Below are 27,413 nucleotides of genomic sequence, written 5' to 3' on the forward strand. Positions count from 1 at the left end.
CTTTCTTCAATTAAACAAAGACAAAACTGAAGTTATTGCGTTTGGAAACAAAGATGAAGTTCTCAAGGTGAACGCATACCTTCTCTCTAGGGGTCAAACAACTAAAAATCAAGTCAGGAATCTTGGTGTGACACTAGAGTCAGACCTTAGTTTCAGTAGTCATGTCAAAGAAATAACTAAATCAGCATACTATCATCTGAAAAATATTGCAAGAATTAGATGCTTTGTTTCCAGACAAGACTTAGAGAAACTTGTGCATGCTTTCATCACCAGCAGGGTGGATTATTGTAATGGACTCCTCACTGGCCTTCCCAAAAAGACCATAAGACAGTTGCAGCTCATACAGAACGCTGCCGCCAGGATTCTGAGCAGAACCAGAAAATATGAACATATCACACCAGTCCTCAGGTCTTTACACTGGCTCCCAGTTAGATTTAGGATTGATTTCAAAGTATTATTACTGGTATATAAATCATTCAATGGCCTAGGACCTCAATACATTGCAGATATGCTCACTGAATATAAACCCAACAGATCACTCAGATCATTAGGATCATATCAGCTAGAAATACCAAGGGTTCACTCTAAGCATGGTGAGTCTGCTTTTAGCTATTATGCCAGCCGCAGCTGGAACCAGCTTCCAGAAGAGATCAGATGTGCTCCTACTGTAGTCACATTCAAATCCAGACTCAAAACACTTCTGTTTAGCTATGCATTTACTGAATGAGCACTGTGCCGCTGTTCGTCCGACTGTACTGTATTGTATTTCATTTGATTTTTCTAAACTGTTTTAATTATTCTTGTTTCTTTTTATTATTTTAATTTCTTCTATGTAAAGCACTTTGAATTGCCATTGTGTATGAAATGTGCTATATAAATAAACTTGCCTTGCCTTGCCTAACACACCAAATTCAGGTTTACACATCACTGCTCTCCTGCTGGTGAGCCTATACAACACTTAGTTTGGCAAGTAATAGCACATACAAGTAGGCCTATTCTTAACACAAATAATGTTGGTGCACAGCTAACATACTAGTTACAACCATAGATTTTGCATGATAATTGCTTACTGAATTTGATGGCATTACACTGTATAACAGTGTGAAATTATCGAATATTTTTTCTAATAACAGTGAAGTTATTGATTTTGTTTCACAATATATAATCATATTATGAACATGTTGTAGTATAACCAGCAGGAAAGCAGTAATGTGTGACCTGAATCTGGCGACAGCACAGTGTGTCACAGTGAAGTTATTTAATATTTTTCATAATATAAAATGTGTGCAAGGAACATCCATTGGCCCAACGACGGAATCCAACGGCCTGGCGAAGGCATAATGCGTGTATGTCTTTTCAGTGCTCCAGTGAAGTTCACTTAATTTATTGGAATTTAGTTTTAGTATTACTTTAGCTCTATGCGTAATCTGACTCCAATTTCAAATGATAATCAAATTTAGATTGTGTTTTTGATTAGAAAATAATCATAAATATTGATTATGAATTAATTTAGATCTTTGATTATTCTAGGCATCTCAAAATTTCAAATATTCGTTCATTACGGACCTAGTGTCACTTTGAGACGTCACGTCGCGAATGTGCGCTCACGATCACAAACTAGCCAGTCCTGAAATAGTCAATAATCCTGGTAAAGAGTCCCAATGACTGCTCTGTTACCCATCCTTAAATACCCAGAGGAGAACAAAAAGGGTTATACAAATATTGTTTAGAGTTGTTTGGGCCAATCCATTTACCCCAGGGGGGTAGCACCTGTTTTTTTTTAGATATCTTAAAGAGATATCACCCAGAGAGGGGAACCAGATTCTCCTAAGTTCTCAGCCTTTCTCATTAAACCAATGACTGCAATGAAATTAAGACCATTTTACCAATCGCACTGAGACACTTAAAATGATACCAAACATGAAATGGAAAAACAATATATTCACAAGATACACCATATGTGTTATATAGACAGTCTTAATGAACTTTCAGTGACTTGAGGAGGGAGAGGGGGGATGAGTTGAAGTCAAACAAGGAGACAAGGAGATAAGTTTGGGCAGGACAAGGTCCTGTGCTCTGTCTTTGCTATCTGCTGTCCAGGGTGCATTTTATGGCTTTATTGCAGGGTGCGTTTTGTTTTAGCAGGAAAATCAGTCCTTACATGTGCAAAGGGGTTTTGCAATTTGCAAACGGTCCCTTATTCAGTCTTGTCTCTCAGTCGCCTGCTTATAGAGACCAATTTATGTTATAAAGCTTGTATTAGCGGCTGTAGACAAGGCAAAACAAAATTTGCAGCCGCGAGGGACTAAACACTGAGAGACTGGAAACACTGTGACGTGCAGAAACTCAGTTCCACTCAGTGATCTACGTTCAATCATTTATTACGCTTCAACATGTCAAGATACAACTGGTACTGCAGTTACCAGGTCATAAAAGTGCTGTGTGAGTGCGAAAGTGCGGTCAACAGAGAGTGTTCGCTCCCAGGCTCACTCCCTCTCTCTGTCAAAGCCCCATTGAACTCAGGTGAACAGGTGAAGCAAACAAATAGACCACTATCACTTCCGCCCAAACCCCGGTGGACACGCCCACCACCTACAATCCGAGTGCAGTGAATATTATGAATGATACCATAAACACAGATCACATGGGAGACTTACAGGAGGCTCTTACATTCCGGCCCCTAATTATTTTAACACAATAATTATACAACTGCACATTATGTAGGAGATGTCTTTCCTTCCAGGGTAAGACAGTCCGTTTGAAAGTGTCCTTTCTTCTTTAGACCAAACAAAAGAAAGAGACAAAGTCCTTTGTCTTTGTAAAGAGTGATCTTCACAATCACTTAGTCAGTCATATAAAGAAAAAAAGGTCCGTATAACAGTGTCAAGGTTAAAGTCAAAGTCTAAGAAGTTCAAAGGTCAGCTGGATATCCTCATGGCTCCTCTGCTTCCTGTAGAAGGCAAATCTTGGTAATAGGCCTGTCCAAATAACTGGTCTTCGTCCTAATTCGCACTTGACGAACAAATCCTCTTCTATCAGGGATAGTTTGCACAATCCTTCCTGTAAGCCATGAGTTGCGAGGTGCTGAGTTGTCAACTATGAGTACAATATCTCCAGTAAGGAAGTTACGCTTGACACCAGACCACTTCTGACGCTGCTGAAGAAGAGGCAAGTATTCCTTAATCCAACGTTTCCAAAACAAGTCAGATATATACTGAACTTGTTTCCATCTGCGACGAGCGTAGATGTCCTCCTTTTTGAACTGACCCGGTGGAAAAGATGGCATAATCTTGAGCAGCAACAGATGGTTAGGGGTTAGTGGTTCCAAGTCATTAGGATCAGTGGATGCCTTGGTAATAGGACGGCTGTTGATAATAGCTTCTGCTTCACAGAGAACTGTGTGAAGACTCTCCTCATCCAGGGGCTGCAACTTCAGGGTGGAATTCAGGACCTTCCTCACAGATCTTATCAACCTTTTCCAAACCCCTCCATGATGTGATTCTTTGGGGGGATTGAAAATCCACTTAATTCCTTTCTGAAGGAGGGTGTTGTTAATTAGAGCATGATTCCAACCTTCCATTGCCTCTCTCAATTCTCTCTCTGCACCGACAAAGTTGGTGCCATTGTCTGAGCGCAGTTCCGATACTTGTCCACGTCTTGCTGTAAAGCGTCGAAGAGCATTAATAAAGGAATCTGTGTCCAAGGACGATGCAACTTCGATGTGGATCGCTCTTATGGCAAGGCATGTGAAGAGAACCCCATACCTCTTCAATGTACTCCTTCCTCGCTTAACTTCAAAAGGTCTGAAGTAATCAACTCCAACCCGAATGAATGGAGGTTCATCTGGAGAAACTCTGTCCCGAGGTAAATCTGCCATCTGCTGCTGCCCTGGAGCTGCATGCAGTCGTCGACAGACAATACATTTAGACAGGGTTTTCCTTATAGCCACATTAGCCCCAGGGATCCAATATCTTTGGCGCAGGCTAGCTAGCATGTGGTTAAGACCACTGTGTCCCACCTCTTGATGTATGTGCTGAAGAATTATGTCGGAAATATGTAAATCTTTTGCCAATATGGCAGGATGCTTAGCTTCTTCCGGCATAGCTGCTCTGCTAAGTCGTCCTCCAACTCTCAGAATACCATCTTCAAGTATTGGGTTGAGCTTGTAAATGTGACTAGTCCTTTTCACACTTTCTCCCTTTCGCAAGCTGTTGAATTCTCCTGGAAACCTCCTTCTCTGACAAAACTTAACAATCTCCATCTCAGCTCTTCTGAGTTCCTCAACTGAAAGAAGACCACTGCCAGTCTGAGCCTTGATACTCTGCATCTCCCTTTTCAATTTTTTTTCTCTGTTGGTCCTTATCCAAGCCAGAATGAGCAAGAGTCACGCTCAGTTGCTTCCTCTTCTGACTGAAGTACAGTAGTAGACTCTTCAGCTTAAGGATCATCTTCTTCAGACGGATCCAAGAGGAGAAGTAGTTAATCAAGCGAGTGACTGCATCACTCTTCTCTTCAGCCTGCACAGCATTCACAATCAAGCCCATCTTGACCTCAGGGTCATCTAGCGGGATTCTCACAGAGCCATCTGGGATTTCAGGCCACCCCTCTTCAGGCCCAACAAGGAACTGAGGTCCAGACACCCATATGTTATCTCTCAGGAGTGATGTCACCTTTACTCCCCTGGAGGCTAAATCAGCAGGATTGCTTGTGGTGTTAACATATCTCCACTGAGATGGATTTGATACACTCAGTATCTTTGAAACCCGATTGGCTACAAAGGTACGAAACCTTGAGGTCTCATTGCTGATGTACTTCCGTACGGAAGTACTATCAGTCCAAAAAATTTAGTCCTGAAGTTGCATCTGCAGCTCCTTCCTCCACAACTCATCCATTCAACCTGCAACCATGGCAGCTGTCAACTCCATACGAGGGATGGTGATTGGTTTTAATGGAGCCACTCTGGCTTTACCCATTATGAAAGCACAGTGAACTTGTCTGTCTATGTTGTTTAATAACAGGTAAGTCACTGTTCCATAGCCGCTCTCACATGCATCCGCAAAGTGATGTAACTGAGCAGAAATCACTTCCCCAAAATCCATTGGTTTTAGGCTTCTGTCAACTTCAAACCTTTCAAGCTGCCAGAGCTCTTTCAGCCAACTTCTCCACTCCTGGAGTATAAGTCTGGTATAAGGTCATCCCAATGTGACACCCGCGGGGGCCAAATAAATAAAAAAAAGAGAAAAGAAACAGATCTATCACAAAAGACAATAAGTTGTAGAAAAATACAAAATTCTTTATTAAACAATACCATAAAATGATTCAGGCTATGAACTGATTCAGCTGACAGGGGGAGCAATTACTTAATTTGTCCAACTAGGAATACAAAAAAACCTGAGCTACCTATACAGGGGACACTTCACTGCATTCTGTGAAAACCACAGCAAACCCCCATAAGCCCTTCACTACAAACAGGAGTATGTGATACACGTTCACAATTAGTAACCACACAAATCAACCCACAAGACCTATAAGGGCTCTATTAAATTGCACTCCCAGTTCTCCACCGACCACAATGGGAAACTACCCCCTGCTGCTTGATCAAGGGTGAAAAGCAGTTTACATTAAATACATAATTTAAAGAAAAAAAAGACAAAGAAAATAGATATAAACAATTCCACTAGCCAGCGACAAATCAACCAATACATTAAACAAAAAAAACAATAAACAAACAACAACCACACATAAAGCTGGCTAGGAAATTAATTACCACAAATAAATCAGGGAGCAGTCAATTTCACAATTGTCACATGAAACCAAACAAACATAAAAAACCAAAAAAAACAATATAAGAGAACAGCGACTAGCAATCAACATCCAACACCCTATAACAAAATAGAATATTTTTCATGAGTGTCAGTCACATCCAAATAACAAACAAACAATGAACTCAAAATTAATAACCATACCTTTAAGGTGCACAGCCAGACAAATACATGGTGGTCCTGAATTTAGTCCATCAGGCAAACAGTTCTAAAATGTAATACAATAACCATATTACCATCATTACAAACTTTTACCCACATGATGCATTAATGGATTCAAATACCCTCAATTAAAAACAATAATTAAATCTATACTGGTGCTGGTGACTGCATCAGTACACTAAAAACAACCCTTGTAATAGTACACCAAAAAAATACAGGTTTACCTTCAATTGAGAGAAAGAAGTACACCACATGACACCCAGTCCCAAACGGCTAACTGATGCTACAAGGACCCCAGCTGCCTTTCCATGTTGCCTGTCCTTTAAATTGGGCCACCCTATCAGCAATCTGTAATGGGATTGGTTGTTGCTTCACAATCCCCCTCCCCTTCTCCTGCTTACCTTGCTACACCAACCAAGGTCCTCTCTGCACAAGTCTTGAAGGATCTTTTTGGCAGATAAGACCACAGGTGCCAAGATTCCTAAGGGGTCATAGATTGAACTGACCATGGAGAGGATCCCTCTTCTGGTTAAGGGTCAATCCTTAATGAGGACTTTGAACTTAAAAGTGTCGGACTGAACACACCACTGTACGCCCAATGCTCTTTCTACAGGAAGTGTGTCATTTTCCAAATCCAAATCCTTAACCTCTTTTGCTCTCTCTGTTGCAGGTATAGCTGCTAGCACGGCACGTCTGTTGCTGATCCACTTCATGAGCTTAAAGCCCCCTTTTGAACAAAGGGCACGAAGGTCCTGGTAGAGTGCTATCGCCTCCTCCTCAGAAGCCACTGATGTAAGGCAATCATCCACATAGAAATTGTGCAGTACTGTTTCGATTACTTTGGAGCTAAATTGCTCCCAATTATCTTCCGCACACTTTCTGAGAGCAAAGCTTGCACAACTTGGCGAAGATGTGGCTCCGAACAGATGCGCAACCATTCTGTGCTCCACTAGACTCTGCCTATGGTCTCCATCCGGCCACCAGAGAAACCTCAACAGATCCAAATCCTCAGCTGGTACTCTGACTTGGTGAAACATTGCCTCGATGTCTGCCATGAGTACAACAGGCTCCTTTCTGAATCTGGTCATAACTCCAATTAGCATGCTGGTAAGATCGGGTCCCTGTAGGAGCTGAGCATTCAAAGATGTTCCCTGGAATGTAGCTCCGCAGTCAAAAACGACCCTGATCTTTCCTTTCTTCGGGTGATATACACCATGGTGTGGTATATACCATACCCTTCTGTCGCTCCGATCCAGATTCTCAATTGGTACCTTCTCTGCATAGCCCTTGGAGATGATGTCATTCATAAATGCCGTGTAATCAGCATGAAATGGAGCATCCTTTTCAAACCTCCTTGTGAGGCTCATAGCACGCTGTTCGGCAACTCTTCTATTGTTTGGCATTTTTACATCCTTTTTTCTTAAAGGTAAGCAAACACTATAATGGCCATCCACCAACTTAGCAGATTTTGTAACATACTCCATGAACTGACAGTCTTCTCTTGATAACCCCATCTGCTCATCCTGACTACATTCAGGAAAATCTGCCTTTAGCTGCTGCTTCCACAGATCGTTGAGGTTTGCAATAGAGATCCTAATGACAGTGACATCTGGCTGTCCACAAGTAGTTTCTCTACCTTCATCGCCTCTAAGAGGTCCATTTACAGTCCAGCCCAGCATCGTTTTGACTGCGTATGGGCCCCCCTCGGTGCTTCGAACGACTTGCCATGGCTCCAGTGCTCTAGGGACGTTGGATCCAATCAGCAGGTCAATATCTGAATCAATCTCCCTTATCTGGACATGTTTCAGATATGGCCATCGTTGGAGGTCTTTCTGGTGAGGAATATTACCTCGATGAACTGGCATGTTTTTCTGCGTATAAATATCAGGCACAAAAACAACCGCTGTCTAATTCAGCCACTTCCAAACCTGAGACAATATGGCTTCCAACGAACTTCTCCTGACCCATAGTCCGAAGGAGAATACCAGTTTTTCGTCCCCTGACATTCAGCTTGTTCATCAGCCGCTCTGTGCAGAATGACGCTGATCTCCCAGGATCCATGAAGGCATAGGTAATCAACACCTTATGTCCTTTCCTAGGTTTAACTTGAACTGGAACTATGGAGAGTGTACAGTCTTGGTCACCGGCCCCAATGAGACCACTGGATTGAACAGAGATCAAAGCACTGCCCACTGCTGTCTCAGATTCTCCTTTGACTTGCAATAACTTAATTTCTTTCTCTTTTGGATAAATGTGGAGTGCAGTAGGGTGCTTCAGACTGCACACTTTGCATGAGAGACGCTTCCTACAGTCTCGGCTCATGTGCCCATTGCACAAACAGCCAAAGCACACACCATGTTTCTTTAAGAAAGTAATCTTCTCATTATGCACCCTCTTTTCCAACTGGCGGCACAGATCCAATGTGTGCTCACCTCCACAAAACATGCAAGCCTTCATACCAACTGAACTTCCCTTTTCTGGTTTTATTCCAGGTTCAACTTTCCTTTCCACTGTTGCAATGGTGGTAGCAAAGCTACTCCCCTTGGCTCTAGAACTAGGCTCAAACCTAGATTTCCTTGCGTCCTTGTTTGCTGTTGTTGATGATGTATCTTGTATATCCCCGAATAGCGGATCACTTGCGATCTTCACTTGTCTTTCAATGAAGCCGACAACATCTGTAAATGTGGCTCTCCGGCCACTCCTTTCCTGCAACTCACAAGCCACAGTTCTCCATCTGTCCCTATGTTTGTAGGGCAGCTTTTTTACGATGGTCAGCATAGTACTAGGCATGTTCAACTCTTCCATATATTCAACATCCTCCATGGCGTTACAACATCCTCGTAGAAAAGGACTGTATGCCTGTAGAGATTTCACATCTTCAGATTTTATTGGTGTCCATGTAAGAGCCTTTTCCATGTAGGCTGAAGCAATTTTCTGTGCATTACCAAAATGCTCTTGTAGCAAAGCCTTAGCCTTGGCATATCCTCTGTCATGTGCCATATGTTGACAGCTTCTGACAAGCTCCTTTGGATGCCCACTGATATACTGTTCAAGGAAGTACAAGCAGTCTTTAGGATTGTCAGCCTTCTCTTCAATGCTGTGTTCAAAAGCCCTCATGAAGGTATGGTATTGCAAAGGATCACCGTCAAAAACCTGAATGTCTCTTTTAGGCAGTAATGAAAGAGATTGATGCTGAACCAATAAAGCAGTTATCTCATTTTGTTTTTCCAACACAGTAATTATTTGAATTTGATCACTGCTGCTTGTCACCTGTGTTGCCAATTGATGACTCCTGTGCTGAAACAGTGGACGTGATTGTACTGTATCTTGATGTCCCGCAACTTCTGGACGCCTAGACGATGTGTGTTGAGGTTGTGGTGGTTGAATAACATTTTCCACTTGAGGTTTTGTACCCAAGAAATGTGAATTGGGCTGTCCAAGTATTGAAATATTCACATCAGGCACAAATGCTTTTGCCTCAGCACTAAGTGTTTTAGTTTTCCTTTGTCCCCTTTCTAAATAAGAATTCATGCCATTGGACTTCACAGATAGATGACTTGAAACACAAGACCCTCTTGAGCCTCTCAGCACATTCACTTTGGCCACTGATGCGGCTATTTCCACTTCAAGATCAAACTCTTCACGTTTTTTCCTTAGCTGCTCCTCTTGTTCTTCTAATGCATGTTTGTCCTTTAATAATCTTTGTCTTGCAATGAGAGCAGACATATTTGCCTCTGCTTTAATGCATGCTGATGATGTTGTTGAGACACTGGACTTTCTTCCAGCCCGGCTCTGCTCAATATTAGAACATTTACTTCCCATGTTTGACACACTATCACTTGGTTTAATTTCATCTTGTATAACAGAGGCTTGAACACTTTGCCTAGAGTGATTTGAAACATTAGACTCATTATCATAATGAGGTTCGTCCAACTTGTGTATTGATTCCTTTTGTGATACAAATATGGGAGCATCATTTGTGACAACATGAGCAATAGTACGGCTTGTTTGTCTCCCCATTTCAGAAAGCCATCCTTTTACATCCTCCATAAATCCATTGTGGCATTTTAGTACATTCACAAACCATTCCTTTTGTCTTTCCTGTTCCTCTTCAGGAAGCAAGGGAATCACAGACTCATATAACATAGTAGTTTCGTCCACCATTTGACTCATTTTCTCAAGATGGGATCGCACTTGTGGGGCATTATCATCCTTTTGCAATTTGATGAACCTTTTTTCTACGTTCCTTTTGTAGTGTTTCTATTTTATTCACCAAGGCCTTGGCAGTGAGTTTGATTTCTCTCTTTTGTTCATCCATCTCTGAGCCATTAACATGTGAATTTGATTCACTTGTTGCCATTTCCCAATGTACCACAAATCATCCAAAAATCCACGCCGTTCAATCCATCAATCAACCAACCGTTGCGTCATAAACCACATCCAAAGACCAACAATAAACACCAGCAAGCAACAATGTGTCCCCTATGGACGAGCGGCAGTAGCCTATTTACACTGTGTTCAAACAAACAACTTGCACAGCACAAATTGACAAGTTATTACATACCGCTTCCGTTGCTGTATTGATCGCGGCCAGGTCTTTATCCCTCGAGCAGAAATGAATGAACCGCCATCCAATATAGCGGAGCGCCAAACATTTCTGTGTTTCCTCTGATATCCAAAGTGTTCCGTTATGATCCATGGAATCCGTGATGAACAGCTCGTTTCCGTAGAACAACACTCTGGTTTAAAAAGTTGATCTTTTTGATCTAATGATCTACGTTCAATCATTTATTACGCTTCAACATGTCAAGATACAACTGGTACTGCAGCTACCAGGTCATAAAAGTGCTGTGTGAGTGCGAAAGTGCAGTCAACAGAAAGTGTTCGCTCCCAGGCTCACTCCCTCTCTCTGTCAAAGCCCTATTGAACTCAGGTGAACAGGTGAAGCAAACAAATAGACCACTATCACTTCCGCCCAAACCCCGGTGGACACGCCCACCACCTACAATCCGAGGGCAGTGAATATTATAAATGATACCATAAACACAGATCACATGGGAGACTTACAGGAGGCTCTTGCAGCTTGTTTTGAGGAAAAAAATGGGTTGTAGCTCGTTGTCTATACTATGATTGTAAATAGGTGTCCTTTGTGTTTAAACAACGTTTAGCTCACAAGTTCGAATCTGTGAATATATTGCCAACTTTACTGAACTCCTTGAGTTAAGCACTCACTGACTGCGTTTCTTTATATTTGAGTCCAAGTTCAAACACTATGAAGCACTATGAAGCTGTTTGAAACACTGCCAGCGGGACATTAAACAGGAAGTGTCTGTCTGTGTTTATGTATCATATACAGATTCACTAGGGAATTGCTATGAAGTTTTTTTTGTATTTTTGTGGGTTACTTACTGGCTAAGTCTAATAATGCTAGCCCCCAAATCTATAGATAGTTGTCAGGTCCCTCCTCATTGTAAGTCTATGGGTCTTTATCAGCCATTTTATTGACTAACCATCAAAAGTAATAGCAAACGTCTTAACAAACTGCTGAAAATGATATGAGGTTTCTTTCATGATTCATTCAAATCTATTCTCTAATACCCAGGAGAGAGCTATTTACACCATCTGGAGGGGCAAGACCATCAGCAAATAAAATATTGCTTGTTATTACTGATGGAGAATCACATGACAGGAACTTATTGACACAGGCATCATCAGAGGCAAATGCAAAGAACATAATACGATATGCAATCGGGGTAGGTTTGTTCTTCTTCGCATTACATTTACATTTACATTTTTACATTTACATTTATTCATTTAGCTGACGCTTATATCCGAAGCGACTTACAATTGCTATATATGTCAGAGGTCGCACGCCTCTGGAGCAACTAGGGGTTAAGTGTCTTGCTCAGGGACACATTGGTGTCTCACAGTGGATTCGAACCCGGGTCTCTCACACCAAAGGCATGTGTCTTATCCATTACGCCACAACCACCCCCTTGCATTACAATCTCTGACATCAGAACCTCAAATGTACCTTAAATGTTGAATTATGTCTAGTTCAATTCTGAAATGGTACAAAAAGCCAGAGAGAGAGAGAGAGAGAGAGAGAGAGAGAGAGAGAGAGAGAGAGAGAGAGAGAGAGAGAGAGAGAGAGAGAGAGAGAGAGAGAGAATTTATATATAGAATTTAACTTTTCACATTCCCATGCATCTCTCAATGCTTTTTATGATAATTTATATTTAGGAAAATATTTTTTGTCCCCAGGTCGGCAGTGGTTTTAATAGTTACGAATTGAATATAATTGCTACTGATCCAGTTGCTGAGCATGTGTTCAAAGTTACAGACTTTGATGCACTGAATAATATTCTTCAAAAGCTGGAAGAAAACATTATTGCCATTGAAGGTATGTATTTATATATAATTTTATTGTACAAACAATAAGTTATATATTTTTTATTTCAAATAAATGGATTCTTCCTGAAAAGATGTCAATGGCATTCACCCAGTTATCTATTTATTTCAAGTTTTTCTTTCCTAACTTCTGTTGATTTGTTGCAGGAACCCAGACTTCGGGTGATTCCTCCAGAATGGAGTTTGCACAGGATGGATTCAGCACAGCTTTCACACCATATGTAAAGAAATATAGAAATTTACCATGTTAATGATTATAGTACAATTGTATTTTCAGGTTGAAAATATACACAGTATGTATTGCATGAATAAAATAAACTATTAATAAATGACCCCAAAGATAACATTCTGCCCTTTAGTTATTTAGTAATGAACATAATTGTTTGTATAGTTACTGAAATTGGGTATCTTGAGATGTTCTATATGTATCAAAATAAATTACAGTTTTGCTTTGCTTTGTTTAGGGAAGTGTGTTAGTGAGTGCTGTGGGAGCTTTCCAGTGGAAAGGTGGATATCAGGAATATTTGCCAGACTACTCTTTTCTAACAGGCAGTGAGCATGAAAGCTATCTAGGTGAGGCTTTTTTTTAAACACTCAAACATAGAAGACATGAATGTAGAGTAATTTTCTTCTATTCAGCAAATACATCTCAGAATATACATACTATTGACCTATTGCCTTTTGTCTGAAGGTTATTCACTGGCTATTGCATCAATCTCAAGCACCAGCTTTGCTATTCTAGGAGCTCCGAGATACAAGCATAAAGGACAAGTCTTTCTATCACAACTCAGATCCAATCAATATAAACTGCTACTGGACTCTCCCAAGGTTGTTAACTTAAATTTTTGGTATCAAATCATACATAAAATCAGTATCATTTGCTAAAATTGCAAATTTAACTCATGCACAACATTGGAGTGTCGCATAAAACATTTGCAAATAAAACAGTGTTTCCATCAAGAGAACAAAATCGTCACTTGAAGTTGGCGCAAAATATACTTGGTGCAAAAGCTGTATTGGCGCATACAGCTTTTATGCATATTTGTAGAATTTATGCGCATCTTGGTGTTTCCGTCCAGCGTTTTTACAAAAAAACATTTTTTTTGCGATATCCCACAATGTGCATAAAAATATATGGATTTTCCCTATACAATAACTGTAATAAGTACGATATTGCAGTGGTGCAAGAGTAAAATCAACTCTCTACAAACGACAATAGGCACTTTCACTCATACTGTACAATCTGTGCCTAAAAATTATTAGCACTTTACTGTTTAAAGATGATGTGAACAGGACCTGTTGAAAATATTTTGATGCTTGTGTGAACAATCCTGTAAAATGACCAGTATTAGCGTGTCCAAATCAGGACTGGCTGATGTCGAAATTGTGCTTTGGACTATTCGTAAAGTTTAGACAAAGATGATGAAATTGCTCTGTGCAGTTTGCCACTATGCCTGTGATTAAAAATGTTATCAAATTGGACAAATAGTGAAACTAAAGAAATAATTGCATATTTTTTCAACCATTGTTCAAATAATGGTATACCATGACCGTTCACTTGGTCTTAAGAGTTTAATGTTAAGGATTTGGTACATTTCCATATTTATATACATATAATGTGAAAGCTGTGTTCCTGCAACAGAAGAAATGGTATCTTAATGGTAAAAAGATGAAACGGCAGATCCAGTACAATTACTGGAAAATACATTTTGTCAATTTACAGTAAAAGCCAAATTAACACCATATTAGCTGGAGGACAACTAGTCCTACACCAACCAGTTTACTGGTAGAGCGAAAGCAAACTCATTAATTGAAAAGTTTAACTCAATTAAACTTTTATAGTAGCCTTTTTGAAGAATCAAAACTAATATTAAAAGGTGCTGTATGTAACTTTTTTCACTCTACTAAAGCATAAAAATACCATAATATGTTTGCAGATATTTAGGAAACATGCTGAGTTCACATACTCGTTTCTCTGAAAAACACTTCTTCAGCTAGTCATTTTACTTTGAAAAGTGCCTGTGTTAGAATGTCTGTTTTTGTTTTGGTCTGTGTGATCCCGCCCACTGCCAGTTCACCCAATAGTATTTCGACACCCCAGGATGCCAGTTGGCAGAAAACACAGCGTATTGCAGCCTTGGAAGCCAACAAACAAACTGGGTCAGAGATTGCAGATTCTATCCAACCTAAAAAGCCTCGGTATGCATCTAAAAATCTCTATGAATGAGAGCATATTAAAACGTGGATAAATCAACTGATCAACTTACAGTGTGTAAATCTGTCAATTGCGCTCGTTCCTGTTGCGTGTCTTCAAACTGGCAACCTGCGTGAGTCTGAGGAGGAGGGGGCGGGGGAAACAACGATCTCCGATATTTTGAATTTGGACTGCAGTACCTATTTCGACCACTAGCTGTCATTCTTACAAACTGCACCTTTAATATGCAAATATTTTGCTACAACTTCCAGGATCTTTAGGGATAGTGCATTTGGTAGTGGTAGCAGTGAGCGTTGTAGCCTGATGTCTCAGCATTACATGTAAGGGGCTTTCGCACCGGAGGAACCTTTTCATAGTTCCTAGAACTATTGGCGGAAGTTCCCGGTTTTTGCCGTGTTCGCACCGCAAGAACTAGGAACGATTTTAGTTCTAGGAACTCCTTTTGGAGGAACTTATTTAGCTCCTACTTCAGATTAGGGTCTAAACCAGCACTATATAGGAACTATCCATGACGCTAGTGTACGCTGATTGGCCGAACGCACGTGAAACACCGGCACCCGCCATTTAAAAAAAAAAGGCTGTGTAAACACAGATTATATATCTATTTTACAAACTAACTGTACGAACATAGAAAACAGTGATAGATGGACCTCTTAACCTTTACGCTGAGGAGAAAATCCAACGCAACGTTGAGGGGACCAAGTGAAGCATGATTATGTATTTCTGCTCAGCTAGCATCACTGGACATCACCCGCACGGCATTCGCTAATAACTTTTCATTACCCTCTACTTTCAATGCATTACAGTTCTATCTAATATCGTATTAGACAAGACTGTTACAGATCGTAAACTAATGAACACGGAGAATGCGAGCACTGTTTGTTTGTTTGCTAAGGCTCTGGCGTTCTCAGCGCCATCAAAATAAAAGTCACAACAACAAGCACGGCTTACGTCACTTTAGAGTTCCTACTAGCGGTGCGAATGCAACCAGGAAAATGTTCCTAGGGGAGCCATTAGTTCTCTGGGAATCACCCTGGTGGCTAGTACCTAGAACTATCCGGTGCGAAAGCCCCTATACATACAGTATACATATAGAACCAATTGTTGATGTAATGAAGTTACAACAAGAAGGCTCGAAACATACAATCAGCAGGGAGTACAGATCATTTTAAAGTTCAAACTTCTCTTTTCTCAGCCTCAGATTGGCTCATATTTTGGAGCTGAGGTGTGTGTGGTGGATTTGAACAGTGACTCCATTACAGACCTACTTTTGGTATCGGCACCAACGTACATAGAGTCTGACCGGGAGGGCTTAGTGTTTGTTTACATCATCAAGCGTCAGGTCAGTGATTTTTTGGAGATTACATTTTTTTTTTTTTTATGAGTTCATCAAGTAAGATTGAGCAAATGTACATTTGTGTCTGTTTAACCCTGTTTCTCCTCTCTCTGTTATATCTCCATAGACAGACTTATTTTCTTCGGATACACTGGTGGGCATGGCAGGTCAGAGGGGTCGGTTTGGCTCTTCTCTGGCCAGTCCAGCAGATCTGAATGGTGATGGTTTCATGGATGTGCTGGTTGGAGCTCCTTTAGAGGAGGATGGACAGGGCAGCATCTACATCTTCAATGGGATAGATGGAGGGATCATTCCAAAATACTCACAGGTAAAAAAGATGCGGGTTGGTGGCAGCTTAAAGTGATAGTTCACATAAAAATGAACTCTTGTCATCATTTATTCAGCCTCGTGGTTCACCTTTCTTGCATTACTTTTCCTTGACTCACTTCATTGACTCTCAATATTTTTGTTATATGTTTAATTCCTTCTTGAATGAAACAGAGGATTGCTGGATCATCTGTGCGACCAGGTTTGCGGTTCTTTGGGATTTCATTGAGTCAGTCTTCTCTAGACCAGACTCGAGACAATCTTCCTGACATTGCTGTTGGGTCCAAGGGAGCAGTTCTGCTTCTCAGGTCTTTTATAAAGAACTAAAATATATACAAATTGTTTCAGCCATAATCATTCATATGTGTTCATATGTGAATCATTCATATATTTGGATCGTTCAGGTCCAGACCCATCATGTTCTTGGAAACCAAAGTAATTTACAACCCAACCAAAATACCAACCGGTGACCAATCAGACTGCACAAAGCCACTGAAAAACAGCCTGACTGTGTGCTTCACCATGAGCGGATACAAACATCGCATAACAGGTTTATACATAATATAATTACATAATTTTTGTGTTCTTACATCACAAGTACACATATTTTTGGGCTTATATGATCAAACACGTTTTCTAGGTTTGGCTGCAAATATTAATTACACCATAATGCTGGATTCCAAGCGACAGAAATATCGTGCATACTTCTCTGAAAAAAAACGTCTCCTCGGTGATGTGATGAACATTGGGTTGCAGGAAGTATGCAAAAGTCATCCTTTTTTTATAGAGGTAAGCATCAAATGTAATTTTTGTTGCACATTTATGAGTAGATTTTCAGTGAATCTGATTAATGTATATATAATGTATAATGTTATAATGTAACTTTTATGTGTTTGCATTAAAAAAACAGTTCTTCTGCTGGAATTCCAAATAAAGACATTTAAACACCACAAACTATAAATTATAACTTGATTATTTACACATGCAGCATGAAAATGAACAGGATGTTAAACAGTATGTAACCTGATATGATGGAAATAAAGAACCATTAATCTATATTGTCTACTTAACTGATAAAAACTACAAATGTTGAGTTCAATTTTACATTCAACATTTCAAGAAATATGATGGGGACATTACAAGAATCAAATGCATAACAAGAGTGACCCAAGTTTAATCGTAAAGTGTTTTGTTATTAACATCACTTATTGATTCTTTCCATAAGGCTTGTTCAGAAGATGCTCTGAATCCATTGGCCAATCAGATAACATTCACATTTGAGGGTAGTCCAACAGGAAGTCTGGCCAATTTGAGACCAGTACTGCTGCCAGAGATAAAGACCACCACAGACCACAATGTAAGAGTTCATCTGTGTTTAGAGCAGAAATTACCAGAACTTTATCACATGTACAATTCAAGAATTTTTCTGTGCATTCACTTTGTTTTACAGCTGGATTTTGAGATAAACTGTGGAACTGATAATGTATGTGTTGATGACCTCCGATTGGATTTCAATTTCTCTGGGTGAGCAAACCATTTGCTCTGTTTCTGAAGTGAAGTTAATAATTAATAATTCCGCACCATCTTGCTTATGAAGCTTATGAAAGTATTTACATTTCTCTCTTTGATCCAGATCTACAAACATAGAGGTTGGGATAATGCAGGAGCTCAACTTGACAGTGTTTGCAGACAACAGAGGAGAAAACTCATACAACACCCTCTTCACCCTCAGCTACCCCTTTGGACTTTCCTACAGGAGAATCACATCTAAACAGGTAAACACATATGCTGAAACTGATAATAGTTAATAATGATAAAAATGCTATTTCTAAAGCAAAATAGCTATAAAACACTGAAGATGCAATACATTTTTAAATAAAACTTAAAATTACAGAGCCACATTAAAAATATGGAGTGTTAAAGGTAGGGATGGGTATCGTTAAGGTTTTAACGGTATTACTACTCTTACCGATACTCCTTATCGATCCGGTACTTTAACGGTATTCTTATCGGTTCTTTTTGTTATATTAAAAAAAGGGGGGAAAATAATTTAGAACATAATTAATATTGCTTTATATTTTGAAATGTAAAATAAATATCTATAGCAAAAGAAAAAGCAATGCTTTAACAAAACAAATAAAACATTTATGTTATGCAGAAGGGTGCAGGCTTTTGTGTTTTATATAGACAGAAGGACGCCAAAAACAAAGTACAAACACATGGTCAAAAAAAAAAAAAAAAGTATACAATAAAACAAATATACAAATTATATACCCAGTGCTTTAATTTCAGTAATGTCTACTGACATTACTGTTCAGGAGTAATATGGGTTAAAAAGACATCTAATAAAGTCAGATGTAAAATAACACTGCATAGTTTATCATAGATAGATTAAAGCTTATATCATTCAAGAGCTGTGACTGATTTTCTCTTTGCCTTTTGTTGTTTGATTCACATTAATGGAGCAATCGTCAGCAGGATTATTAGACTGCTGCCTCTTTAAGACCAAATGCAGATCTAATCATTATTAAGCCTCATATTTTCTCCCAAATATTTACGCCGATTTAAGACATAAACTGTATTTAAGTGAATAAACTGTTTAAGTGAATCTCCAAGACGGCCATTTTGACATATTTGTGTATTTGATCGTTTAGATGCGCACACGAAGCCCAAAATATACGTTGCTATATCTCGTTGCGGTGTGTTTCGGAGCGCGCGCCTTGGAACAGCGTCTATTGCGTCAATTTTGGTACTTTTAATAGCCTTTTATTATCAAACGCGTCCCGCAGTTTAGCAACAGTATAGACTACATTTTACAACAATCACCGATCGTGCAGATTCTGACGTTACGTTTGGGTTTTAGGGAGAAATGACAGCGCATCGCTCTGTGAAGGTAAGGAAGTTGCGCTGGAGAGAATGTGGCTTAGTTATTAGTTTTTAATGGTTACACCTCAAATATCTTCTTTTTTATAATCATTGGAAGCCTAAATCTAAAATAAAATTAGTTTAATATCAAAGATCTAAAGTGTAACCTTTTGAATGTTCTGTCCTCATGTCACTCATTAAGCAGGGCTGTTGTGTTGCGCGCGCCGTGGCTTTGCGTGAAAGATCGCTCGCTCTCGCTCTCTCTCTCACACACACACACACACACACACACTCTCTCTCTCTCTCTCTCTCTCTCTCTCTCTCTTTAGCAAAAATGCATCACAAATGGTTCAATATTCGCAAGATAATAATTTCTTAATAGCAATAATAAATAGCACGTGTAGGTTACTTTCATAATTTCTCCAGTACCGACAGCAGAACCGATAACGTCCGAGCTTAACGATCCAGCGGTCTTTCAAAATTCAGCACCGGGGCCCGTTTAATACCGGGTTTCGGTACCCATCCCTAGTTAAAGGGGACATATCATTCTAAATGCACTTTTTTAGCCCTTAAATGCATTTTGTTGTATATTTGGAGTGTTTAGAAGTACAGAAAAGATGAAATTATTCTCTTCAGGTGCTTCGTTGATATCTTTATATTCTGTTTTGGTCATATTTTTCAACCGGTTCAGATTTTTCTGTTATCTATGACGTTTTTTGAACTATCACGTCACAGTATTTGCAGCGGAACTGCCAAATAAGGACATTGACTTCCGGCCCAACACTTCGAGCAATCCGCCATTATTATTTCTCGCTGCAATTTTGTAGTCCAAGCTAAAGGATGCAGAAGTTACGAGAGGGTAAGTTAAAATGTTCGGTTGTTGGATGTAGTAACCCACACGCTTCATTACACCGTCTAATTTAGATGAACTGCCGCGCTTGTGACAGGAGCATGTTTAACTGAAAGAACGAGCAGAGAGAGAGACCCGGTCGCGCGCGCGCTCACTCTCTCTCTTCAGAGCCAGGCGAAAGTGTAAACAAGACATCACCGTCTCCAAACTAGACGCTGTCTTGCTCTCTCTCCCTCGGACATATTTATCAAAATAAATCGACACGGTGGTAAAAGGTCGGAAGACCAAAGTTTCATGTGTAAATACAGTACACACCATTGCGATACATCCATATGAAGACGTTGTTCTGCAGGTTCGTCGTCTTCATTTTCATCTCGCTCCGGCTCTGGCTCGAACATGTAAGGCTGGCTGGACAAGTCTTCCGTTGTTGACATTTTGTTAATAACGTGTGTATAAAAGTTTCTGTGCGCTAGATAATCCTATCTCTGCTACCAGACTACAAAAATGGCCGAACGGGGTGGAGTTGAACCGAGTGTCACCGCTACAACCTGGAGAGGGGGCGGGGTATGAAGTGTCTCAATATTATTTAAAGAGACCGCACCAAAACGAGTTGCTTTCAGAAGCACATTAGAAAAGGGGTAGAAAAGGGGCCTGTGGAGCTATAATAATGAGGAATTCAGACCCAAGCATTGCAGTTCCGCTTTATATAGACTACAAATGTATGATTTATATGTAAAAAGGAACAATTTAAAAGCATGATATGTCTCCTTTAACGTTTATTTAACAAATATTTTCAAACCATGTAACGAATAGAATGTTAGAAAGATGCATGTTTTTGATATGTATGTATGCTGAGATGATAATATATGTATATATAATATATAATATATGTATTATATGTATGATAAATGTTCTGTATGAGCAGGGCAGAGTGGAGTGTGTGTCTCTGGATGCTGAGCGAGGAGTTACACTGGGAGAAACCACCTGCCAGATCAGTAAACCCATCCTCAAGGGAAACACTCAGGTCAATAATCACACCCCTGGCATGAACGTTTGCTCATGTGGAGGAATGCATGTTAATGGTTAAACTGAAAAACATTATTTTGCTCAAAAAATATTAATCACAATTGTTCTCATTTGAGAAATTTCTGTTTACATTTGATGAGAATTATTGCACTTTCATGCAAGCACAAATCAAGAGAACGTTAAGTCATTGACGGGGTTTATTTTATAGTCATGCTTGGATTTATTATAATTAGTCTCTGAGAAGTTTTTCTCACAGATTTAGTCACAGATGGGCAGTATGATACTTCATTCATTAATTCCAGCAGAATATCACAATGGAGATCACTGAACTCCAACAAACATATTTGCCTGTATTTTCAGATCATCAGCGCATGGATTTCAAGTTGGGAAGATTAAGTAAAACACATGCTGGATAATTTATAGATTTAAGAGGAAAGCTCTGATTGAGGGATTTAAACTCTTGACATCTGGCAACCCCAAGTAGCTCTTGGAGGCTTCTTACTGATACAAGATAATGGAAATGTCCAACAAATCAGGAAAAATAACCAACGGGCCAATATCACAACAATTATGCTTACTTTATCAAGAGAAGCAGAAATCGTGATCACAATTAAAATACTATTAATTGTCCAGCTCTACTCGTATTTATATATACATTCATTAACTGACTTGACTAAACTCAAAGTAGTTAATAAACACTCTTATCCAGAGCAACTTTCATGGGTTACGCTATGTTACGGTGACATATGAATTACAACAACTTTAATTAGTCAAAAATTTTGTTTTCTTTTTCATTCAAATTCTAGGTTGTGTTTGAGATTACATACAGTATTAATAAAGAAAGTTCACTGGGCCAAAATGTGACGTTTACTGCTGCGGTCACGAGGTATGACATCATCTTTGTGTGCTAGAAGTTGTTGAACTCAAAGCGTAAAACACTTTTACCATGAGCTCTAGGAGGATTCTCACATGATCATTTCATCAGGAACAGATAAATGCTACTAATAAACAAAACCTCCATCTCTCACAGTGGGAATGACAAACACTCAATCGACAGTGAGTTTAACAAACAGAAAACCATTGATGTCAAATATGCCATCTATATTGCCTTGATAAGGTTAGTGCTCTGCTCCATGTTTCTGTATAGAAATAATAATAATAAAACAAATCTTTATCCTATACTGTAACATTGTCATTTTCTTTCTTCATTTTAAATGAAAGGCATGAAAATTCCACCATCCACATTAATTTTACGTCAGGGAAAAGGGATCTTATGAAACCGGTCCAGCAGATAATAAAGGTATTACTGTAGTTCTCCATCTTAAAGTATATTACAAAAAGGTTTTATAGTTTCAAAAAGGCTGAATGACAGATTTTAGCAGGATTTATTTTATCAACAGAAGAAAATGTTAAAATGCCCACCCTGAACATAACTCTTCCTTTTTCTCTCTCTCTCTCTTTCAGGTTCAAAATGAACTCAGAGAATTAACTTTAAAAGTTTTCATCAGAGTACCAGTGAAACTTGGTGATACTGACATCTGGACTAATTCAAATTTGCAAGTATGTGAATTTATTTCTTATCTCACAAGTCATACAGGTATACTGATTAATTTAATTAAATAATTTCTGTATGATGTAGGGAAGAAAAATGGCATCCCATCCTTCACCCATATTTTTTTAGAAACGTCTAAAATTTTGAAATGTCACTTTCTTTTTAAAGATACCTGGCTGTAACAGCGTGAACATGACGAAGCCTGTTATCACCAATTCTGCGTTATTGGACATTATTAAAAATCATCGTTTGGTGGTGAGGACACTTTTTAAATTTAGTTTTGTTTTACCTCATTTGTTTTCCACAATTTATTTGATTTACCTGTTGTATATGTTAAACATACATTAATTAATCTCTCTCTCTCTGTGTGTGCGTGTCAGAACTGCTCTGTGGCGGTGTGTGCCGTGTTCAGCTGTGACGTCACTCTCACAAAGAATGAAAGGAAACTCTATAATATATTTGGCAATGTGAGCTCTGGATGGATTGAGCAGGTATCTGACTTTTAAAGCAATTCATATCACAGAACAGACCATATATATTCATATCTTTTTGATCATTTCTTATTGTCATGATCTGTGTCTCTCTCAGATTGGACTCAAGGCTGCAGTTTTTGAGTTGGTCAGTTCAGCGTCTCTGGATTATGACAAGAGCAAATACATTTTCTTTTCCTCTGATTCTCTACACACTGCACCGTCTGCCCAGGTGATTCAGTGATCGTTCATGTCAAGTCTAATGACTGTAAAAAGAGCTCTCAAAACAGTGCTCTGTATGAGGGAATCTATAACGGCAGTCTACTGTTTATAGTTTATGATTTGTTTATTTATGATTGATTCTTTCTTTTTTTCAGACCACATACTTTTCTCTTTTTGCTTCTTGCAAATATATTGACAATTGCACTTACAACATTCTTTCACACAGATCTACTTCCTGTGCAAATACCACAGAGTCAAAAGTGCTAACACTACTGTTCAAAAGTCTGGGGTCTGAAATAATATTTGTATGTTTTTGAAAGTCTCTTCTGCTCACCAAGACTTCATTTAATCGACTAAATATACAGTAAACAGAGTAATATTGTTAAATATTATTACAATTTTAAATAACAGTTTTCTATTTTATTTTAAAATAAAATTAATTCCTGTGACGTCAAAGCTGAATTTTCAGCATCATTACTCCAGTCTTCAGTGTCACATGATCCTTCAGAAATCATTTTAATATGCTGATTTTCTGCTCAAGATTTCTTATTATTATCAGTTGAAAACATTTGTGCCACTGCATATGTTTTTCAGAAATCTTTGACGAATAGAACGTTTAAAAGAACAGCATTTATTTGAATTAGAAATATTTTGTAATATTATAAATGTCTTTCCTGTCAGTTTTGATCAATTTAATGCATCCTTGCTGAATAAAAGTATTAATAACTTAAAAATACAACTTGCTGATCCCAAACTTTTTAATGGTAGTGCATAGCATTATAAAACGAATTACAACAGCACAAGAGACAGGGATGTGGATCATACACACACTAAAACCGATGCATTATAACAAAAGAATGTACATAGTAAACAATCATGTCTCTATTGTTGGACATGGAACATCTGTGTCGGAGGAAGGAGGAGGACTTCCTGTTACACTGAGATCACTTCTGACTGCATTTTAAAATTCACTTGTTCACATTTTTCCACTTTGTAGATTAACACTCAAGTGGAGGTGTATGAGGAGGTGAACCTGACCAAAGAGATCATTGGAGGAGTAATAGGAGGACTGCTGCTACTGGCTCTCATCACAGCGGCACTCTATAAAGTACATCACCATCATAACATCAGTTTCAATCGCTGGCACTTTCACCTGTCTACACAATCTATATGTTTAAATGCTTACAGCATGTACAGTTTATTACAGCATATTTTCTCCCTTTACAAGGCTGGGTTCTTCAAAAGCCAGTACAAGCAGATGCTGCAGGAGGCGCAGGGCGATGCAGGAGGAGAGCCAAACATGACACAATAATGTGCACTCAAACAGTTAGAAGATGCAAGTACTGATGTGTTTTGTGGGCTTGAGAATGAAAAGTGAATTTAACACCTCAGTGTAGCAAAATATTCCAGCTTGATTCAGACAACTTAATTAGAATGAACACTGGACAATTTTGAACTTATTTCATATCACTACTCATTATCTTATCAGTGAGTGCAACGAGTTACCACAATGAAAGTATTTATAGCATCTCAAATATTTAACTTCCTTCTTTGCTATGAAAACTGATAATGACTGTGAGTGTGAACTATAGCAGAGATATTTTTGATAGTAACAGTTGCGAGAAATAAGTCAAAATTGCGAGATATAAACTTGCAATAAACTCGCAATTGTGAGAAAAAAGTCTGAATTGTGAGTTTAGTCCAGTTCTGAGAAAAAATTGTCAGCTCATAATTCGGACATTTTCTTGCAATTGCGAGTTTATAACTTAAAATTAGGAGAAAAAAAGTCAAGTTGCGAGTTATAAAGTCCAGTTCTAAAAAAAATAAAAATAAATTGTCAGTTCAAAATTTAGACATTTTCTTGCAATTCTGAGAAAAGTTTGCAACTGCGAGTTTATATCCCAGAATCGCTATTCAGACTTTTTAACTCGTATTGCGAAGATTGCGAGATATAAACTCGCAGTTGCAAAGAAAAAAGTCAGAATTCCATCCATCTTCTTCCGCTTATCCGGGGCCGGGTTGTGGGGGCAGCAGTCTAAGCAGGGATGCCCAGACTTCCCTCTCCCTACTTCCTCCAGCTCTTCCTCAAAAAATAAAAAATAAAATTTACAGAAAAAAGTCCGAATTGTGAGAGAAAAAGGTCACAATTGCCTTTTGTTACTTTTTATTCTGTTTTCTTATCACATTTCTACAGATTTTGAAAATGTTTAATGCTTTCTGCTTTATATTAATATATTGTTATTTAGCTTTTTTTTGTAATATTGGCATATTTAAAGTGGCACTTAGTGTTGGTAAGGAAACCAACAAAAGCCAAAATTAAATAATTTTGCCATTATCCATTACACTTATTTTTGTGTCATTATTTATGCATACCTCAATTTGTGTTTGACATAACATTAAACATTGAAAATTAAACATTGAAACATGAAAAACAGTGTCAGTGACTCATATCATCAGAAGTAGACTACAACTAATTAGTGGGTGCTTGCCAAAGGCAAGGCACTCACTATTGTTATTGCTCATACTTATTATTAGTGGTGCTTGCCAAAGGCGAAGCAACACTATTGTTATTGCTCATACTTATTTTCCTTATAATTATTTTTCTTCCACTTTTTTTTCGGCACGCAACTCCTCCCGCAGTTTTTGTCACAGACCCATGAATGAGGTGTCAAAACGTGCGGCCTATTTAGGAGAGGTGTAACAAACTGGACATGTACAAATAATTAAATTCCTCTTTTTTGAGATACATGAGAATTTTAATGTGCATACTGGTAATTGGTTTTAAACAATATTACTTGGTTCATGGTGTTAATCTAAGGCTGCTGTAAGTGAAACAACCTGCGGTTTTGAAACGCTACTTTTCTTTGCAAAAATTAAGTTAAAAACGGCTATTGTACCCGTCTGAAGATTTTGACCTGTCAGCCTACCTTTATTATTATTATTATTATTATTAATATATTCCATTACCAGAGGTGGACAGTAACAAAGTACATTTACTTGAGTATTGTACTTAAGTACACTTTTTGAGTATCTGTACTTTACTTGAGTATTATTTTTTCTGGAAACTTTTTACTTTAACTTCACTACATTTGAAAGACAAATATCGTACTTTTTACTCCACTACAATTCTGTCAAGGTCCTTGAGTAGAAAGTAACATCAGTCAGTGGATGATTTTGGTTGCAGGGGTTGCATTTTGGTTGGAAATGAATGTCGGGTTTACGTCAGAACCCTGCATCTGATTGACATCAGAACCCGACGTCAGATTGACGTTGGATATTGATTGAAAATAAAAGTAGGGTTGACGTCAGAACCCGACTGATGTTGGTTTCTGACGTCAACCCGATTTTCATTTTCAACCACAATACAACATCTGTCCAATGTTGGAGATCAACGTCAATCTGACATTGGATTCTGACATAAACCTGATTTTCATTTTCAACGTTGGGTTTGATTTTCTAAATGCGAATTTTGTCACTTTTTTGCACACTAGCTTATAGATAACAGTAAGGCGAACATATTCATACTAAAAGCCAAAAAACTTTAAATAGGGCAATATTTGAGGGAACAGCCATTTGGGTGTCCGAAACCATTGTGGACGTTATTGAGTGCACTTATTCAATCTCACATTCAATCCCACTACTGGAACTGTGTTCTAGAAATAAATGTGATATTGATATGAGGGTATGCAGGCATAGATTCAGAGGCATACGGTACTTTAAGTATTACATACAACAATGCAACAATAATAAAACAATGCATTGACATTTACTTTTTACTTTTGATACTTAAGTATTTTTACAAACGAGTACTTCTGTACTTTTACTTAAGTAAAAATAGGTCTTTACAACTTTTACTTGTAATGGAGTAATATTTGACCAGTAGTATCTGTACTTTCACTCAAGTAAGGAAGTTGTGTACTTCGTCCACCTCTGTCCATTACAGACATAACATTACATTCAAAGGCCTACAGTGCAAAAAGTACAAGACAAATACAAGGCATTTGTGGTACAGTTCAGAGTATATAACAACAACATAAAATGTAAATTGAACATGTAGCCTATGTAAAAAAATAAAATAAAAAATAAACCCGCACAGACTACCTGGCGATCCATTACCGTTAAATGCGTTATCCTTAAATATTTAATCAAATAATT

General features: G+C 38.6%; 1 protein-coding gene across 1 annotated transcript in view; it reads left to right on the forward strand.

Moving 5' to 3' along the window:
* The window catches only part of LOC309485298 (integrin alpha-X-like), a 60,398-nt gene extending 34,708 nt beyond the window's left edge, over nucleotides 1–25,690 (forward strand). Inside the window, exons 8-30 of the mRNA XM_082152084.1 lie at nucleotides 11,587–11,737; nucleotides 12,249–12,387; nucleotides 12,543–12,616; nucleotides 12,860–12,968; nucleotides 13,087–13,223; nucleotides 15,806–15,952; nucleotides 16,074–16,274; nucleotides 16,448–16,581; nucleotides 16,678–16,823; nucleotides 16,914–17,062; nucleotides 17,499–17,630; nucleotides 17,724–17,797; nucleotides 17,907–18,048; nucleotides 20,914–21,012; nucleotides 21,821–21,900; nucleotides 22,045–22,131; nucleotides 22,236–22,314; nucleotides 22,479–22,574; nucleotides 22,735–22,821; nucleotides 22,947–23,057; nucleotides 23,155–23,268; nucleotides 24,256–24,366; nucleotides 24,487–25,690. Of these exons, the coding sequence (XP_082008210.1) occupies nucleotides 11,587–11,737; nucleotides 12,249–12,387; nucleotides 12,543–12,616; nucleotides 12,860–12,968; nucleotides 13,087–13,223; nucleotides 15,806–15,952; nucleotides 16,074–16,274; nucleotides 16,448–16,581; nucleotides 16,678–16,823; nucleotides 16,914–17,062; nucleotides 17,499–17,630; nucleotides 17,724–17,797; nucleotides 17,907–18,048; nucleotides 20,914–21,012; nucleotides 21,821–21,900; nucleotides 22,045–22,131; nucleotides 22,236–22,314; nucleotides 22,479–22,574; nucleotides 22,735–22,821; nucleotides 22,947–23,057; nucleotides 23,155–23,268; nucleotides 24,256–24,366; nucleotides 24,487–24,570 (2,683 nt within the window). The 3' untranslated portion in view covers nucleotides 24,571–25,690. The remainder of the gene's footprint in view (nucleotides 1–11,586; nucleotides 11,738–12,248; nucleotides 12,388–12,542; nucleotides 12,617–12,859; nucleotides 12,969–13,086; nucleotides 13,224–15,805; nucleotides 15,953–16,073; nucleotides 16,275–16,447; nucleotides 16,582–16,677; nucleotides 16,824–16,913; nucleotides 17,063–17,498; nucleotides 17,631–17,723; nucleotides 17,798–17,906; nucleotides 18,049–20,913; nucleotides 21,013–21,820; nucleotides 21,901–22,044; nucleotides 22,132–22,235; nucleotides 22,315–22,478; nucleotides 22,575–22,734; nucleotides 22,822–22,946; nucleotides 23,058–23,154; nucleotides 23,269–24,255; nucleotides 24,367–24,486) is intronic.
* The last annotated feature ends 1,723 nt before the right edge of the window (nucleotides 25,691–27,413 follow it).

Source organism: Leuciscus leuciscus (assembly GCF_965113295.1).
Source record: "Leuciscus leuciscus genome assembly, chromosome: 21".
NCBI lineage: Eukaryota > Metazoa > Chordata > Actinopteri > Cypriniformes > Leuciscidae > Leuciscus > Leuciscus leuciscus.